The 16,805-nt window shown below is 34.7% G+C and overlaps 1 protein-coding gene across 3 annotated transcripts; it reads right to left on the reverse strand.

Annotated features, from left to right (window-relative positions):
* Nucleotides 1-7,565: 7,565 nt before the first annotated feature.
* Nucleotides 7,566-15,496, reverse strand: LOC131035241 (copalyl diphosphate synthase 1). Of its 3 annotated transcripts, none has more exons than XM_057966905.2 (14): nt 15,034-15,496; nt 13,763-13,848; nt 13,209-13,539; nt 11,080-11,260; nt 10,774-10,991; nt 10,571-10,691; nt 10,372-10,481; nt 9,939-10,159; nt 9,738-9,850; nt 9,538-9,636; nt 9,206-9,421; nt 8,851-8,989; nt 8,474-8,719; nt 7,566-8,367 (listed from the first exon to the last, which is right to left on the reverse strand). In XM_057966905.2, exons 1-14 carry the CDS (start codon nt 15,173-15,175, stop codon nt 8,080-8,082), a joined length of 2,511 nt encoding a protein of 836 aa, XP_057822888.2. In that variant the 5' UTR covers nt 15,176-15,496; the 3' UTR covers nt 7,566-8,079. The 3 variants fall into 3 exon arrangements, with proteins under 3 accessions (XP_057822888.2, XP_057822889.2, XP_057822890.2); XM_057966907.2 differs by having other exon boundaries at nt 8,231-8,367; nt 8,474-8,577; XM_057966906.2 differs by lacking the exon at nt 13,763-13,848.
* Between the last annotated feature and the right edge of the window lie 1,309 nt (nt 15,497-16,805).

Raw genomic sequence — 16,805 nt, forward strand, 5'->3', positions numbered from 1 at the left:
CTGATTGCCCCCCCCCCTTCTTAATGCCTTATAAGTTTATCACCTTTCTCCCCCTTTTACCAAATCTTCTATCAATCTCTCCCTTTTTTATATATATTTCTCCCCCTTTCACATCAATGATAAAGGGCATTCTAAACCTCTACCATCCAAGGTTAGAAGATGGAGCTAACACTCCTAGTTTCTTATGAAGAAGCTGAAATGTCTCCTTGGGAAGCGGTTTTGTAAAAGTATTTGCTACCTAATCCAATAAACAACTTTTGCCTTGAACTTCTCTAAGATTGTAGACATTACTCTCGGTTCTCTTACCTTCAGCGATTAATCTTCCCAATTCAACTCTTCTAATTTCTTACCCTTGAGAATTGAACATTACTTTATATCCATTATCACACATTTTGCTAACACTAAGTAGATTATGTTTTAACCCTTCTACATACCAAACATTGTCTGTCTTTGATGTACCATTTATGCTCAAAGTTCATTTACTATGAATCTTAACAGATGAAAAATCTCCAAATTTCACTAAGCCTCCATTCCATTCAGTAAGCTTGATAAATTTTATCTTATCACCAATCACATGGCTATTGTCAACTATCCACAAATTTTGCCTTTTAGTATGAAACATGGTTTGAGAAATCATGGAATTTTTAGTCTTTTGGTTACAATCTTTCTTCTTATTATTGGTAACTTTTAAATTTGCATTTCGTTTAGAAGACTTATTCATTTCCCTTTCTTTCTTTAAAAAGTTAGCCTTACATTTCTTTGCAATGTGGTCAAAATTATTGCAATCATACCAAATCACATTCAAATCTCTTAAGGGAGTAAAGGGATTTCTACTGATAAAATTTGTTCTCCCTCTTGAAACAATTCTACACTCAACAACCCTATGACCACATTGATTGCATGAATAACAGTAGCCATTAAAGTGAGGAGAGAACCTATTTAGTGCAACTTTTCTTGCAGGAGATAACCATCATGATTTATTCTTCTATTTTTTTACTTTAGTGAAGTCATCATCATTATATTTCTTCTTGTCTTCTACTGATTTTGAATCCTCATTGCTTGATCTGGTCCTCTTCTCCTTGGATAAAATGCTTGCATTAGACCTCTAACCTTTATCAAATCCCAAACTATCTTAATAAAAAAATTGATTGGCTAACATTTCATTTAGCATGTTGGAGATTTTTTCAAATTTTAGATTCATTGCTGATTGATTTTTGAATTTCTCAAGATCTCTCCATAAGGATTCTATTTCAAATTCTAGCTATAGACATTCTTCTAATTTCAATTCTAGATCAAATTTAATTACCTCTGTTGTCATATTTGTGTCTTCAACTTCAGTCTTCATGTTGATAATCATTTGCTCAAATTCTTTAGCTTCCTTCAACAACATCTTTTTCTCTTTCAGTGCAAGATTCCTTTCTTTGGTGTTCTCTTTCTTCAATCTATTGACTTCTTCTGAAGCACAAATTAATTTGCCTTCAAGATCTACGTCACCATCTTCATAATCATCCAAATAATTTTTTTCTTTAACCTTTTGACCCTCAATAGATGTTTCCATAGCCATGAACAATGATTCATTTCTTCCATCTTTAGATATGAAATCATTGCTATCTTTAGAGTTGTTGATGTCTTCTGATGCATCATCTCTAGAATAAAGACTCTTTTTCTTTTTGAATAAATTTCTCTTAGGCTGAAATTGGTTCTTTTTTTCTTTTTAAAATCTTCTTCACTACCTTCATCATTTCGAACATAAGTGCATTTAGTAGAAAAATGTCCAATATTTCTATAGTTAAAACACTTAAATGGTAGCTTACCGTTGTATTTTCCTAAACTAGTCTTTTGTTTCTTGACAAGATTTGCTACTTCTTCATTAGTCTCATAGTATGGTTTTGAATAGACCTCATTTCCTTTCTTTGTAGCCTCAAACGTAGCTTCTCTTTTAGTTGTCTCTTCACCCATCATTCTCATCTCATATGTTGTGAAGGTGTCATACAACTCATCAATTTTAAGTTTATCAAGATCTCTGGTCTCTTCAGTTGCAGATATCTTAGAATCATATCTTGAAGGTAAGGATCTCATAATCTTTTTAACAATTACATGTTCTTTCATTTCTTTTGCAAGATCTTTAATTGCATTTACAATTTCATCAATTCTGAGAAGATAGTCAGCAATCTTTTCTTCTTCCTTCATCTTCAAACCTTAAAAATTTCCCTTAAGAGTCTAGAAGTTTGCTTGCTTGACCTTATCATCACCTTCATAAATGTTCTTCAATTTGTCCCATATTTCTTTAGTAGATTGACAATGCATAACCTTGACAAACTCTAAATTTATTGATCCACAAATAATTGCATTCTTTGCCTTTGTGTTATTCTCATAGTCCTTCTATCTAACTTGATCAGTAGGAGGAGTGGTAGGAATTACATATCTATTTACAACAGACACCCATACATCAAATCCTAATAAAGACAAATAACTTTCCATTATAATGCTCCAAAATGCTTAGAACCATCAAATGAAGGGGCTTTAATGGAGGAAGATCTTTCTTCAAAATTCATGCGTTCACATTCCAAGATCTACCTCAATTGCTTAAGCTTTTTTAGGGAACCTAATTGTGATACCAATTGTTGAACACAACTTTCTATTGAGAGGGGGGTGAATTAGTAGAATAATTAAAACTTTCATCCTCAATCCTTTAAAAAAATTGATCAATAAACATAACCATGAGAGATTCAAACAATGAGAGAGCATTCACATGCAGGAGCCATAACACATGATATGTATGGAAAACCCAATATGAAAAAGACCACGGTGAAAAATGTTGCTAGGATCTAATGTCCTAATCCAACCTCACAATGTAAAAACCACTTACAATGTTTAAGGGCAGCGACCCTAAGGAATAACCAAATCCATGATTTAAGAGTGTCAACTCTAAAGAAGCACCAACTCCTTGATCTGAGCACCAACTCAGTATCCGATAGGCACCAACCTTAAAGATATTACAAAATTTCATATAACAAAGCAACAACTCTTATCAATAAATGTTATAGATACATTCTTTAAATTACACAATTATTTCTCTCTTCTCATGCATAGCACATTCACTCTCAATGCTCTCTCAAATAATTCAATTGCATTTTGATCAACAACTATTATATTCATTACAAAACTAGTCAATCAAAACTCTACAATAAATTGCATTTACGTGTGGTGTTTAATTTCTATCACATTCACAGGTAGCTTTAGTGTCACATGTTACACACGTACTTCTTCTCTCGTTGTTGTAGACTGCACTCTCAGTTCACAATCTAATCACACATGCTCTTCATCTTGATCATGCGGAAACAACCAAATAACCGTTATATGTATTTTATGCACACTTTGCATTTTACTCATTCTCTTTTAAATTCATGCATTCATAGTTAACTCCTTTAATTATCATGCGGTAGACAATCTGATAACTTATCCAACCATGCAACTCACAGTCATGCCAAAAATATCACCTTGGAATCATAAACTGGTTGTTTAATTGTTAAAAAACTAATCCATTTACTTTAGGCACAAAATAGGTTAGAAATCGATCTTGTGTTAGAAACCTAACCAAGTTTCAAAACCTTTTCCTTTTGCCACTTTGCAATTCTTTCCATTTAGTCTTTGATCTTTGGACATGTGTCACAATCGCATGATTGTGCATGTTGTAAATTGGGTCGCACACATGATCACGTGTAAGTGTGCAAGCCTTTTATCTCTTCAGGCATAAATCTGATCGGAAGACAAATCTTTGTCGGAAACCAAACCTAGTTTCACAACCTTTTGTTTTTGCCATACACTTTCCTTCGTTTGCTGGCGAATTTGGTGAAAAACGAACCCATAATCAAAACCTGGTTTTAGAACCTTGGCCAAAAGTCGATTTGTTATAGAACTTAGTGCACAAGCTTACTTAAGCCTTTTGTCAGAAAATCAATCAAAAATCAAACCAATTTTGAGAATTGGTTCCTCTTTGTGGTACAAAACCTGACTATTGAAGGAGAAACTTGACATGCTCTTTATTGAAGCTCTTTTTGACAAATCTCCAGGTTCTAAGAACCTAGCCAGAACCTGATGGTTCTAAATTTCAATCTAAAACCTGACCAGTTATATCACCAATCCTTTTTCGAGAGGAAACCAAGTTATGAGAACTTGGGAAGAACCCAAAGGTTCTTAAACATGTTGCGAAACACAACTCCTTTGACATCAACGACAATAATAACAGTTAGTCTAACACCAATTTGGTATCATGCATAGCCCTTAAAATATTTTCATTTGTATTTGACTCTAGAATCAAATATATCATCTCTTTATGTAGAATTAGATCTGATGCTACTTTGAACATGTCATCTTGTACTCTTTCATCCAACAAATTAGTAGCAAAATCATTCTTTTCATATTCAAATATGACGATAGTGACCCAATCAATAAGGATGTCAAAAATGGAACATTAAGTGGGCCTCCAAGATAATGCATTAGCAACTACATTATGCTACCTTTCACATATTCAATAGAAAAATCATGTGCCTACAACTTACTAACCCACTAATATTGTCTTTCATTCAAGTCCCTATGATCAAGAAAGTACTTATAATGTTGTGGTCAATCTTAATCACAAACCTTCCACACACCAAATATTGTCTAAACTTCACTAAAGAATGCATAGTTGCAAACATTCTCCTTATCATAAATTTTAAGAAAAGAAAAAAAAAAATCTACCTATGTTAGTTTCCTAATTTCAAAAGCAATGGGGTGTTGTCGCACCAAAATATTTCCAATGCCTTCACCAAAAGCATCACATTCCACCACCAAAAAAAAGAGAAATTTGGGATATTGAGCACTAAACATGAACACATTACCTTTTTTAATTTGTTAAAATCTACTTGGCAACATCTATCCACTTGCATGCTCCCTTCTTAGTCAAATATGAGAGCAATAATGAGAGATAAGAGAATCCCTTAATAAATCATTTGTAGTAGCTACATAATCCTAACAATCCTCTTAATTGTAATATATCCTTGGGGTGGCCAATCCCAAATTAATTTGACCTTCAATTGGCCCACTTGGACTTTGTTCACTTATGACATGTCCCAAATACAAAATCTCCTTAAGCCCAAACTCACACTTTAACTGTTTGACAAAGAATGAGTGCTGCTCCTATGTACTCAAGATTTCATCCAAACACTTTGGGTGCTCTCCCCAATTTTAATCCATATCAAAATATCATCAAGAAACTAGGACAAACTTTCTTAAATACTTGTTAAATATCTTCTTCATATACATTTGGAAATTTGACAAAGCATTACAGTTTGACTTGAAATTCAAATTGTCCAAAGTCACACCTGAAAGGAGTCTTTCAAACATCTTTGGCCCTCATTCCAATCAAATTGTATCCTAAATGCAAATCAATCTTGAGTAGCATACAACTCCATGCAGCTCATCTATTAATTCATTGATCCCAAGGATAGGATGTCTATTCTTAAATTTTTATTATTTAATGCTCACTAGTCAACACACATCCTCATACTATACTCCTTTTTCTTCACCAATACTATTGTAGAGCCAAATGGACTGGATCTCAGATTTATGTGGCCCATATCTAGGTCATTTATTGCCTTCCTGAGGATCATAGGGTGATAGTAGAGAGTTTATCACCACCTTTGCACTAATTTCAATCTCAATAATATGCTAGAACCCTCAATCAAGTGGCAATTCAATAATATGCTAAAACTTGCACATCAATATGATAAACACCCTTCTTATACGTAGATGACTATTTTGGTCTGAGAGATTTCCACAATCCATCATATAATCAAGAGAGCATTTCTGGATTCGATTGTGTGAAAGATTTTTGCATCTAAATGCTCTCTTGATTATTTTGGTGTGATCAAGCAACTAGCCACCCAAGCTACTTGTCCTCTCCCAAAAGCAATGTCTATCCTTTCAGCAATAATTACTTGGTGTGCTCCTCTTGGATTCCCTTCAAAAATACTTGATGGAATTAACCAAGATGAAATTCCACAAGATACAAGCATGCAAATAGGCCTAATTGATATTACCATTCATGGGCTACCCTTTCAAATAGAGGAAAGCAAACTCAATGGCTTCCTCTTCATACATTTGATTTAGAGACAAGTGGGTGTTATTTTTTTGGATTTAAACATGAATTAAACACCTTGATGTCCCATCAAATATTGGTACAATAGCCTTACCGAGACATTGTTACAATACCTTGTTAGCTTAATTATGAATTGATTTCTTCTCGATTCAAAGACCATTTCAAAATTTGATGCTGCAAAAAAATATAGAAATTTGCAAATCATCATAAATGCCTTGCTCTATGGCTCTGTATTCTATGCATAAGGCTAAAAAGTCATCGATCAACTTAGTTGCGTATTCTTTTGATCGATTTTTTCTTTGTAGGAATTTAAATTGGAAGGAATTGAATAAAGAACGAACCAATTGACTAACCCTTTATGCACTTCTTATTTCGATATGTGATTCTAGAGTTCTTGAGGTTTTTGACCTTGCACAAATTGCACCAACATTGTCATACCTTACATCCAAATTGGTCATTGCATCTAGCATGGCCTAAGCATTTTCTTCCTCTATCAAATTGCGCCTTTTGTCTACCATCTTGTTTCCCCCAAATCACATAAACCCTTGATCCACATGTTGGCAAGATCAAGGCTTTGATACCACTATAATATCCTCAATTAGGGTTGTTCAATATTTCAATTTGATTTCACTTTACAACATAGCAATGATTAGATCTTGTTTTAAATCAAGTCTAATCTAACAAACAATAAGCTTTAAAAAATACGAATAAATGAATTGTAAACCTTAGCAATGAATTGTAAATGAACAAGAATGCACAACAATTGTTTATTTGTCTTATTATGGTAGAATATCACACTCACAATCAGTTTAATCACCAAAACACAATAACAACAATATTATAATCAGTGGTAACAACAATATTATAATCAGTGGTATAAAAAAATCACAACAAAAGGGGTTAACAACCACCATGGAATTACACTCCCTAGATGCTAAGAGGAGTTGCCTAACTCAAACAAACAAAAGTTGTTAAGACTTGCTTGAACAACAAACCAATGAAGCTCAAATGCAATCGCTGAGTGGAATTGCTTAATGCTAGATAGGGGTTTTCATCCACTAGTTGCTTGTGGGGAACAAAGGGTTCTCTTCCTCCAATCTCTAATGACAAACAAATAAGAAGCTCCATCTGTTTAAGGAATAGATGATGTCACTGACCTTTACTTAGGTTTAAATAGGCAATCAAACACTAGCTTTCCCATCTTCTTTTCTCTGTTACTAGTTGTCCTTCATTGTTACTCTTTGTTTACTTCCCTACGTTGCAAATTACTTCTTAGATCTCTGCTCTCAGACCTCTTGTAATGATAGTAGTATATTCAATAAGAAAGCAACAACAAATGAAGCAAATAAATAATATATTGGCCAAATCTAATATTAGTTTATTGTAAAATAACAAGACATAACACAACAATGAACAAATGAAGTGCAAAAATCTGAGATTTGAAATATATGATTGTAGAGCCACTTTCAAGGTGTAACAATTATAATAAATCAAGCGTAGGATATGTGTAGTTTCTTGGCAAATCAAAGAACAATCTACAATAGCATCGTCGTCCACAGATGAAATACAAGGAAATAGAGGTCATGTGAGACAATGGTTTGAAAATCTGAGATTTGGCATATATGATTGTAGAGCCACTTTATTGATTGCAGAATATGGTGTAGATTCTTGGCAAATCAAAGACCAATCTACAATAGCATCTTTGTCCACAGATAATGTAGGGGTCACATGAGACCCTGGTTGCATAAGATTCATGATTTGAATGTATGCTAACATGAAGCAACAAATATTTAGATGACAACTAGAGTGACAACAAGATGATAAACAACACAACATGGGGGCCAAGAACATGTCATGGATGGTTCCTAAAGCTATTTACGAGCATTTCCCATATCAATAGAACCAGGTGATGTTATCTCAAAACTCTCCTTTGGAATTTACACTATAGGATCAAAAATAACCATATTGATATGTTCAAGCATTTCAGTGGGAGATGTGAATCCATCAGTCTTGAGGTAGAATAGTTGGAGAATTCTAACCATATTCCAATACAACTTCTTGCATTCATGAGGGAGAACACTAGGTTGCAACAAATTTCTCAGTAGTTTTTGTGTGCTTTGATATATGGTTTGTCTAATCTTCTCAATAGCATTCTCAGCAGTCGACACTGGATATTCTTTCATGAACAATGTCACATAGTTCAGCTTTCCTTCCTTGGCCTCCCTCTGAAAAACATATGAAGAATTTAATTCCTCTGCTCAGCATTCTGTGAAAATAAAATTTACTAAAGTATTTCTAAGGCATAGCCTGGTTGTGGTAAGTATTTAGTACCTTATAGCTCTGAATGTCATTTAAAAGGCGCCCACAATTATTGACAAGTTCCATAAGACTGCTGTACTCATGGTGCCAGATGGTTTGCTCTGAAAGCTTAGGCCCTACAAAATAGAGAGCTATAAGAACAATCGGTTCCAACGCAATTGATGTTTTTCCATTTTCCAAGTACTCCTGCATGGATGGTATATATCCAGTTTTGGCCCACTCAGCCTCTTTCATCATTGACATCACTAGCCTGTACCACTAAAAAAAACAAAAAGATGATATAATGGATTATTCTAATTTTGTTTCCGAACTTTCTTGAAGAAACTTTGTTGGCAGTACAATATAAATATATACTACAAAAAAAATTATATTCAAGGAAAGATACACACAATTTCCCTTAAATGAATGCTGACATCTCGACCTTGAAAAGCACAGGCATTTTGGGCAATATTATTGACAGTGTTGTATAGTGCAGAGAACAGAATCTTCACATTATCTGGAAGGCTATTTATCCCTGCTGGATCCCACCTGCAAAATGTAAGAAACAACTACATCATGACTCTTCTCTATATATGCACATTTTGACTTCCAGGGCCTAGATAAGACCAGAGCTTTAATTAGGCCTACAAGGTTTCTCTACAGTGAGATTTGCAACGGAAATAATCTTAAAATGGAATACACTATTGATATTGTTATGATGGCCATCCATTTCAACACAATGTTGGATATTCATGCTAAAATTACCTCTTAACAGCTTCAAGAAAGCATTGAAGCTCTTCAGTGGAGCCCCCCACGTCATAAAAGTCATCTATGACTGTAGTGAGAACTGCATTCTTGGTCCATACAATACGTGCTGCAGACATTTCAGGGCTAAAAAGTGTTGAAGCAACAGAAAAATAGCAATATACAAGTTTCTGCCGTGCGTAGTGTAGGTCACCAAATTTTGAATCTACACACCATCTGTTAATGGAGACAGCAACAGAAACTCTTATTAGAACCTCTATAACATATTACTTCTAGTCATGTTGTTCCAGTAAATAATTCCAAAAAATCCAATCATTTACATGTACACGTACTTTTCCAACTCCTGTAAATCTTTCTGCTGCATTGCTTGGCAGATATTGAAGTCATTTTTGGCTAATGCTAAAAAAGAGTCACTGCTTATACAGGGGATCCTGCAATATTCAGGACCAATATTCAGGACTATCTATAAAATAAAATTTAAAGAGTTCTCTAGTTATGGTGTGCCATAACAGTGAACTCAACCGAAAGTTACTTGTAAGAGGTCTTTCCAATCCAAATATCATCAAATGCATCATTTTCAATGTATCTTCTATGTTCCAGTCGCTCCAAACTGGCCAGCCAAGGTACAGCAAGTGCATACTCAACCTGCACACAATGAATCAACCCCCACAGCTCAATGACAAAAATAATATCAAACATTGGTCATTTACACATGGAAAAATAAGTTTACTACCTCTTTATCAAGGTCTTTGTGGACTAAATTTTGGTCATCCATTGCAATATTTGCTTCATTTTTGGCAAGATAGTTTCTGGAGAAATATTTTGCTTCTTCCAAAATTCTTTCGCCAGGGAACATCATCTGAGATGATTTATACAAATTCAGCATTGCTGTAACAGCTTGGCCTCTCTTTTCTACTAGGAAGCTTCCATCTTGCAGGAAACTGACGAAGACATCTACATGGTTGTTAGTTCCACTAAAAGGAAAAAAAAATGTAACAAAAGACACACATGTTGCATGAAATGTCCCAAAAGTCTATACATAACTCTGGTAAAGAATTAATGTACGTGTAAGAATCTTTCATCCCCGAAAGTACAATTCATAACAGTTATTCATGCCTGACAGAAAAATATGAGCAATAATCAACAGCAAAATTTATTCAAAGGACCTGGAGACACATCATATCCATTCCACCGTAAAATCCTGAAACTGACAGAACTGTTAATTATGTCTGATGTTGATGATATTCCCTCAATTATTTTGTTTTCTGTCCAGCATCTGTTCAGTGAGAATATTGATTTCAGACAATATGAAAACCAGACTTAGAAAGTACAATATCCATCGTAAGCAAGGGATTTCTGAATTACCTATAAACATCATCGAGAGCCTGCTTTATCTCACATTTGAAATGTCTTGATATTCCTAAGCTCTCCAACCTATCTACCACTGAGAGAGCAGTGAACACATTTATGGGATAAACACTAGGCACTGCACCAACAAAAAAATGCTTGTTACATGTGCATGAGCATGACAAAATCTCATCAATATGCATTAACATTTAAGGACCAACCTCCACTCCCCAAAGTTTCTAGCATTGATTTCAAATACATAAGGCAGTTGGATTTTCTAGTGTGCATCAGAGCACAAGCAGTTGCAGAGGGGGAATGGAAGAGTGAGCCATCCTTGCTCTGATGTCTTAAAACTTTGTTCCAGTCAACCATACTCCGAATACCCTCAACTATAAAAATTAGGGATTGATCATAATCATTCATCTGGTCTATCTCTATCCTGCAAAACCAAAAGAATGGTAAAGTTACAGCAAATAAACAAAATGTGATTATCAGGTGCTGAAGATATAAACTAATCACAAAATTACCTTTTAAGGATTTCATATCGCTTTGAGAGCATCTGTTCTATAGGAGATGAACCATAAGGGAGGTCCAAGCCCAATCCTCTTGCTTCTTCTAGCATTGCAGTGAAGATAATCTCAAATCCAATGGGATCATGCTGGTCCTCGCTAGCTATCTTTCCAATATTTTCTCTTATAAATCTCAAACCTGTGGAAGAATCAGGAAACGAATGCAAGATCTTAGAACATTAGGTCTTAGATTCATGTAGCCATTGGATCAAATCTGATTTTACCATTTTACTTTCTACTCGTGAATTAGTATCTTAAAATCTAAGGACTTGGCTGCAGAGTTCAAGTCCACGTATTTAAATCATACACAACAGGAGACTTGGGATATGGGCAGACGGGCAGGGATTCTGGCATCATTTTGAAATAGGATATAGGTGTTAATCATGGAGGTATTGGCTATACTGAATATATTACACTTAAATATGGTCACCAGAAAATGTAGGTATAGATATGGATTCCCATCAGTGACTGAAATAATTTGTTTATCATAAGAAGGGATGCGATCCCATTTGTATGTACATAAGTCTCTACTAATTGTACGTCTATTTCTTCTGTTTTCCAGAACAACATAGAAAACATGATATAACTTGTAGAAGACTGACATAAGCAGAAAGCTCAAAAAAAATCAAAAAGAGTATGCATAGAAATATATGGCTCGAGGAAATTACACTCAGTTTCACAATTCTTACAGAGGGAGGCTTGCATAGAGGTTAATATATCATGGAGAGTGAAGATTCTTATAGTTCAGTTGAGAACTAGCTCACATCATCTTCGATATGAAACAGGTAGGCGGAAAAGGCCTAAAGAAGAACAAGATGAAAGAGAGTATCTTTTCCACATCATGGGGCAGTTAAATCGGAGAAGCACTTTATTCTTAAATCTGAAGCTTACTATGGTATTCAGGTCAATTATGCAGATACTTTAGCGGATACTTTGCTGCATGATTAGTTTAGAGAAGATATGGTTGGAAAAAATGGAGAGCTCATCATAAAGCTTTTTAGCAGTTGGGCTGCAAATCTGAAAGCTAGAAAGGTGGGATCTGCTGTCCCATAGACTATCTTTGACCTTGTGAACATTAAAATTGTTCTACTCTATTTTATTCATTGCTAAAATGCTTCCTTATTGAATAAGGAACAGAGCTGTTTCCATCTACTTAACTCTATCTACAAACAACATGTCAACCTCTCAAATTGAGGACTTTACATGCTTTCTAGGATTTCATTTACTTATTTGTTAAAAGTAGCTATTCTAAAGCCACCTTTCTTGCTGTGTACGAAAATCTACTTGAGGACACTTTATATTATTCCCTAAGAAACATAACTTTTCTATCTTTTGCTCTTGCATCATTCTAAGGTTACCAATAAAGAAGAAAATGCAATGGAATGCAAAAAGTAATCACCGAGGAAACAGATGTATTAGAGGAGAAAATTACTCAAACAAGGCAATCTCGATGCTCGAAGAGTTAATTCAGGTGTAAAGGAAGACCCAAAGCCCACCATCCAATTAAATTCTATTCAGAAATAGAATTTAGGAGGCTTGAGAGGGAAAGATTAATGAATTTCCTTTTAACTGGTAGAGATTAATGGACCAGTATCCAACTAAACAAGTTTTGACTTTAGAGAATAATAAAAACAACACTACAATAGATTTACTTTCAATTTTTTTTATTTTATTTTTTTCAAGTAGTGCTAAGAATAGATGTTCTTTATAAAGGGAAAAAAGAATATTTGTAGTTAGATAAAACTTAATAAAGGTTTCAAAGCATGTAACCCTTTTGTATATAAAAGAGAATATGAGAAAGTTATAAGATTAGAGAGAACATCGTATTTTTATTGATTGATGAAAAAGAGTATTTTACAAAAATATTCTCTCACGATAAAATGTATGGATGTGCTACTACCATTGGTTTTGCTGACATTTTCCCTTGAACAATTCTAGTCTTGTGCTTTCTGCTGGCCCATTGCTAGTTGGGCAAGTCAAATCATACGGCATTATCTAAATTTAAAATTTAAAGAAAAGCATTCATAAAGTGTTAGCAGAATATATCTGTAAGAAATACTGTTATCAGGCCAAAGAAAGAATCTCACCCATTTCCACATTTTTAATGCCAGTATTCCACGTTCTTAGTGCAATAATGCATGCCAAAGTGTGAGAAAGGCGATCTTTAATATAAGGCAAATCAGGTAATCCCCAAGACCCATCCCAGAGTTGATGATTCATTATCCATGAAAGGGACTGTGGAAACTGTGGTAATTGAGAGTCTTCCAAAGAGGGGACCATGGCTACCCATGCTGTATCATAAGCAGAAACAGATGTCTGTCTGCTCTTGGTTTCCGAGAATAGCCTTCTTATCCTCACAATATCCTCATCTATGTACATAGAAGCAGATGCATTTTGCTTGATCTTATCTTTGACAACCTGCAAAATATTGAGATGCATATTTATTGAATCTAGTACAGAATTATGTTTTCCAAATTCAACACTAATAAGTTATAAAATTAACCATGTTCAATTCTACTGGAAAAGTTGGTTATATTATCAGGATCTAAACTATTGCCAAAGCAAAATTATATTGTATTCTCTAGAACAATGGAAAACAGAAGTATAAAAAGTAAACGAGGCTATAAAGTTATAAATTCACCTTGGAAGCATATGTAGATCTAAGGTGCTGGCTTGGTCCTATGTCAAGTTCATTCCTTCCATGGGTGAACTGGGCACTAGAAGATCCTAATAAAAAATGACAAATACACATCAATCCGAGAGGAAAACTAATTGTTTCAGCTCTATTAATTAGAAAACATGAGTGTATAGGATCTTGAATATAGGAAACATAAGCCATGTTCGACAGAAAATGTTGAATAGAAGAACTCCCGATTGTGAATTGTCTACCAGCCCCAACTTCTAAAATTCTTCTACCCAGATAAAATAACTAGCCTACCTAAGAAATTCTTTAATAAAGTAACTCCCTACCTTCTAAAATGTAAATTCTGCTATGGCCATGACTGACCAGTTACCCAGATGAGATAACTAGCCTGCCCAAGGAAATCATTAATAACTAACTCCTTACCTTCTAAAATGTAATTTCTGCTATGGTCATGACTAACCGGTTACGCGGATGAGATAACTAGCCTACCCAAGGAAATCATTAGAAACTAACCCCTCACCTTCTCAAATGTAAATTATGCTATTAAATTCTGCTATGAGCATGCCTACTCAGATGAGATAACTAACCTGCCTAAAAAAATCATTAGAAAAAATAACTCAAAGTGTCAATGCTGTTTGTCACAGAAAAAAACATGAGATTATAAGAAAAAAGAACCCAAAGTAATGTTCAACTGAATGGTGGGATAAAAGAATCTTCTACTTGCAGATTGTCCATTAGATACCCCAAAATTTAAACATAACATACCCATGCCTATAGCTACGTACATGAGGTAACTGGTGTAATGTTCCACACACAATGAGGAAAAAAACCTCCTAGTTGAAGATTGATCTTTTGATATGCAAAAATTAAAATATACCTACCTACAAGAGTAGATGGCCTCATAAATAAAAGCATTATTGAATAGCAAAGAAACAAATTGTTTAAAATACTGTTGGTACAGAGAATTTTGAGTGGATGTAACTAAAAAGAAATCAATGCATTGATTCTGTAATTTGATTAAAACAGGAGGAACTGAGAAAGAAAGCCCTAAATCACACTCCAATTAAAAAAAGGCTTACAAAATGCAGATTGCCATTAGACCGACCTAGCATAAAATGACTAATCTCAAGAAGAAAAATGTCATTTGCAACAAATTACACAAAAAGCAACAGATAGATGGATATTCTAGCACATTTGAGAACTGGACACGCAAAAAACCAAACACTAACCATGCTTTATTAGGTTTCTCTCACATGCAATTTACTCACCAGATAAAGCACTCCTGACGGATGGAAATTTTGTACTCCTGCATTGCCAATGAGAAAATCTTGCAGGTGGGTAAGGCGATGGAAGCCTAGTTGTTCCATAGATTGTAGAATTGGAGATGACAGAGAAGCTAACTGATCCCATATTTGCTTCTCCCTAGTATTTCGTATGAGAACAATGCCATAGGATTTATATATACAATGGGTTATGGAATCAACGGTCTCCGAGGAATCTCGTAGGTTTTGTATTTTTCCGGTGAAGTACACAGATTCCCAAAAGAAAGGTGCGTCGATTCCGCAGGCAAAGGACAAGGATGGATGCCTTTGACTCTATCAAATGATTCGAAATCCTTATTTGGGTTGAACATTGATAACAATGAGAGCTACTCCACTCTGCTAATCAAAACATTTTGTCGTTCACCGCTGTCCCCTGGCGGCGGAGCGAGCATTTCCGCCGGGAAGTGCATAAAACAAATCATGTTCCTTAAAATTTACCTGTAATTTTTTAATTTTTTTCTAAGATTCAATTATATAATTATTGATTTAATTTTAGATTTCATCAATTTGGTCATATGAAAAGATATTACATATAATAGGGTCCAATAGAGTTCCGGTTTATGACTCTATTGGGCATAGCAGATGCATTCTAAAGAGTTCCGATTGTGAATTGTCTACCAGCCCAATAGAGTTCCGGTATAATTATTGATTTAATTTTAGATTTCATCACTAAAGAGCCTCACTGACTACAAGCTTTTTGCTAAAGTTATTGAAAATGAACTCAAGAATGCATCTGCTATGCCCAATAGAGTTCTGGTTTCGATTTTGCTCTGTACCGGTTCATAAACTCTAAACTGCTACCAGTATCTCTTCTCCTCCAAGAATGCTTTCAAAGCTATCTATAGATCATTACATGATATAATACTCGCATACAAAATGATCTTCATACATATATTTTGCATCATACAGTTATGCTATATTATCCTATGTCCGTACATATCATCTATCACATCACTTATATCTACCCTTTTTTTCTTCTTCAAAATAACCTAGCAGACTAGCCTATATACCCATTACAAATGATATGCCTTATGTCAGATTACAATACATTTACAAAAATGTCGGCCTTGACTATAATAATTATAAAATAATTTAAACAAATCCTCCTTGATGTCGGCTTCCAAAGAAATATTGATGTCGGTGTCAGTGTCGGTGTAGGTGTAGCCCTGAATGCTCCAAAGCCAATGTATGTCAGTATATGCTTCCTAGCTCCAGTTTATGACTTCCATCAGATCTTATTGCCATCAATGACAACAAAATGAATCCAATGAATGTCAATTGCCATCAATGACAACAAAATGAATCCAATGAGTGTCAATTGCCAACAATCTCCCCCTTTGGCATTGATGGCAACACTTGTGTGAAAAATGGATTCCCTGTCGATATGCTCCCCCTAAGCAATACACTCCATCTGATATCGTTCCAATGTGTTTCTCTAATATATTTTTTGATATTTTTCACGTGTACATACTCCCCCTTTGACATTAATGCCAAAGACCGGTGAAAGAATTGAAAGAATAAAAGAATATTGTTAGTTTCACTGGAGCTTAGTCAGCTTCAAGATTTCCGGGTATGCCTTCTGCAATAACTGAAGATATGTATCCCAGCCGGATTTGAAAGTATTAGAAATATATTCAAGTCCACTTAGTAAGTGGGCAAGTGTTTCCTTCTCTTGGATATCTGTTGGTGTGGGTTTAGCTATTATGTCCATGCACTCT

Source organism: Cryptomeria japonica, chromosome 5, assembly GCF_030272615.1.
Source record: "Cryptomeria japonica chromosome 5, Sugi_1.0, whole genome shotgun sequence".
In the NCBI taxonomy this organism is placed as follows: domain Eukaryota; kingdom Viridiplantae; phylum Streptophyta; class Pinopsida; order Cupressales; family Cupressaceae; genus Cryptomeria; species Cryptomeria japonica.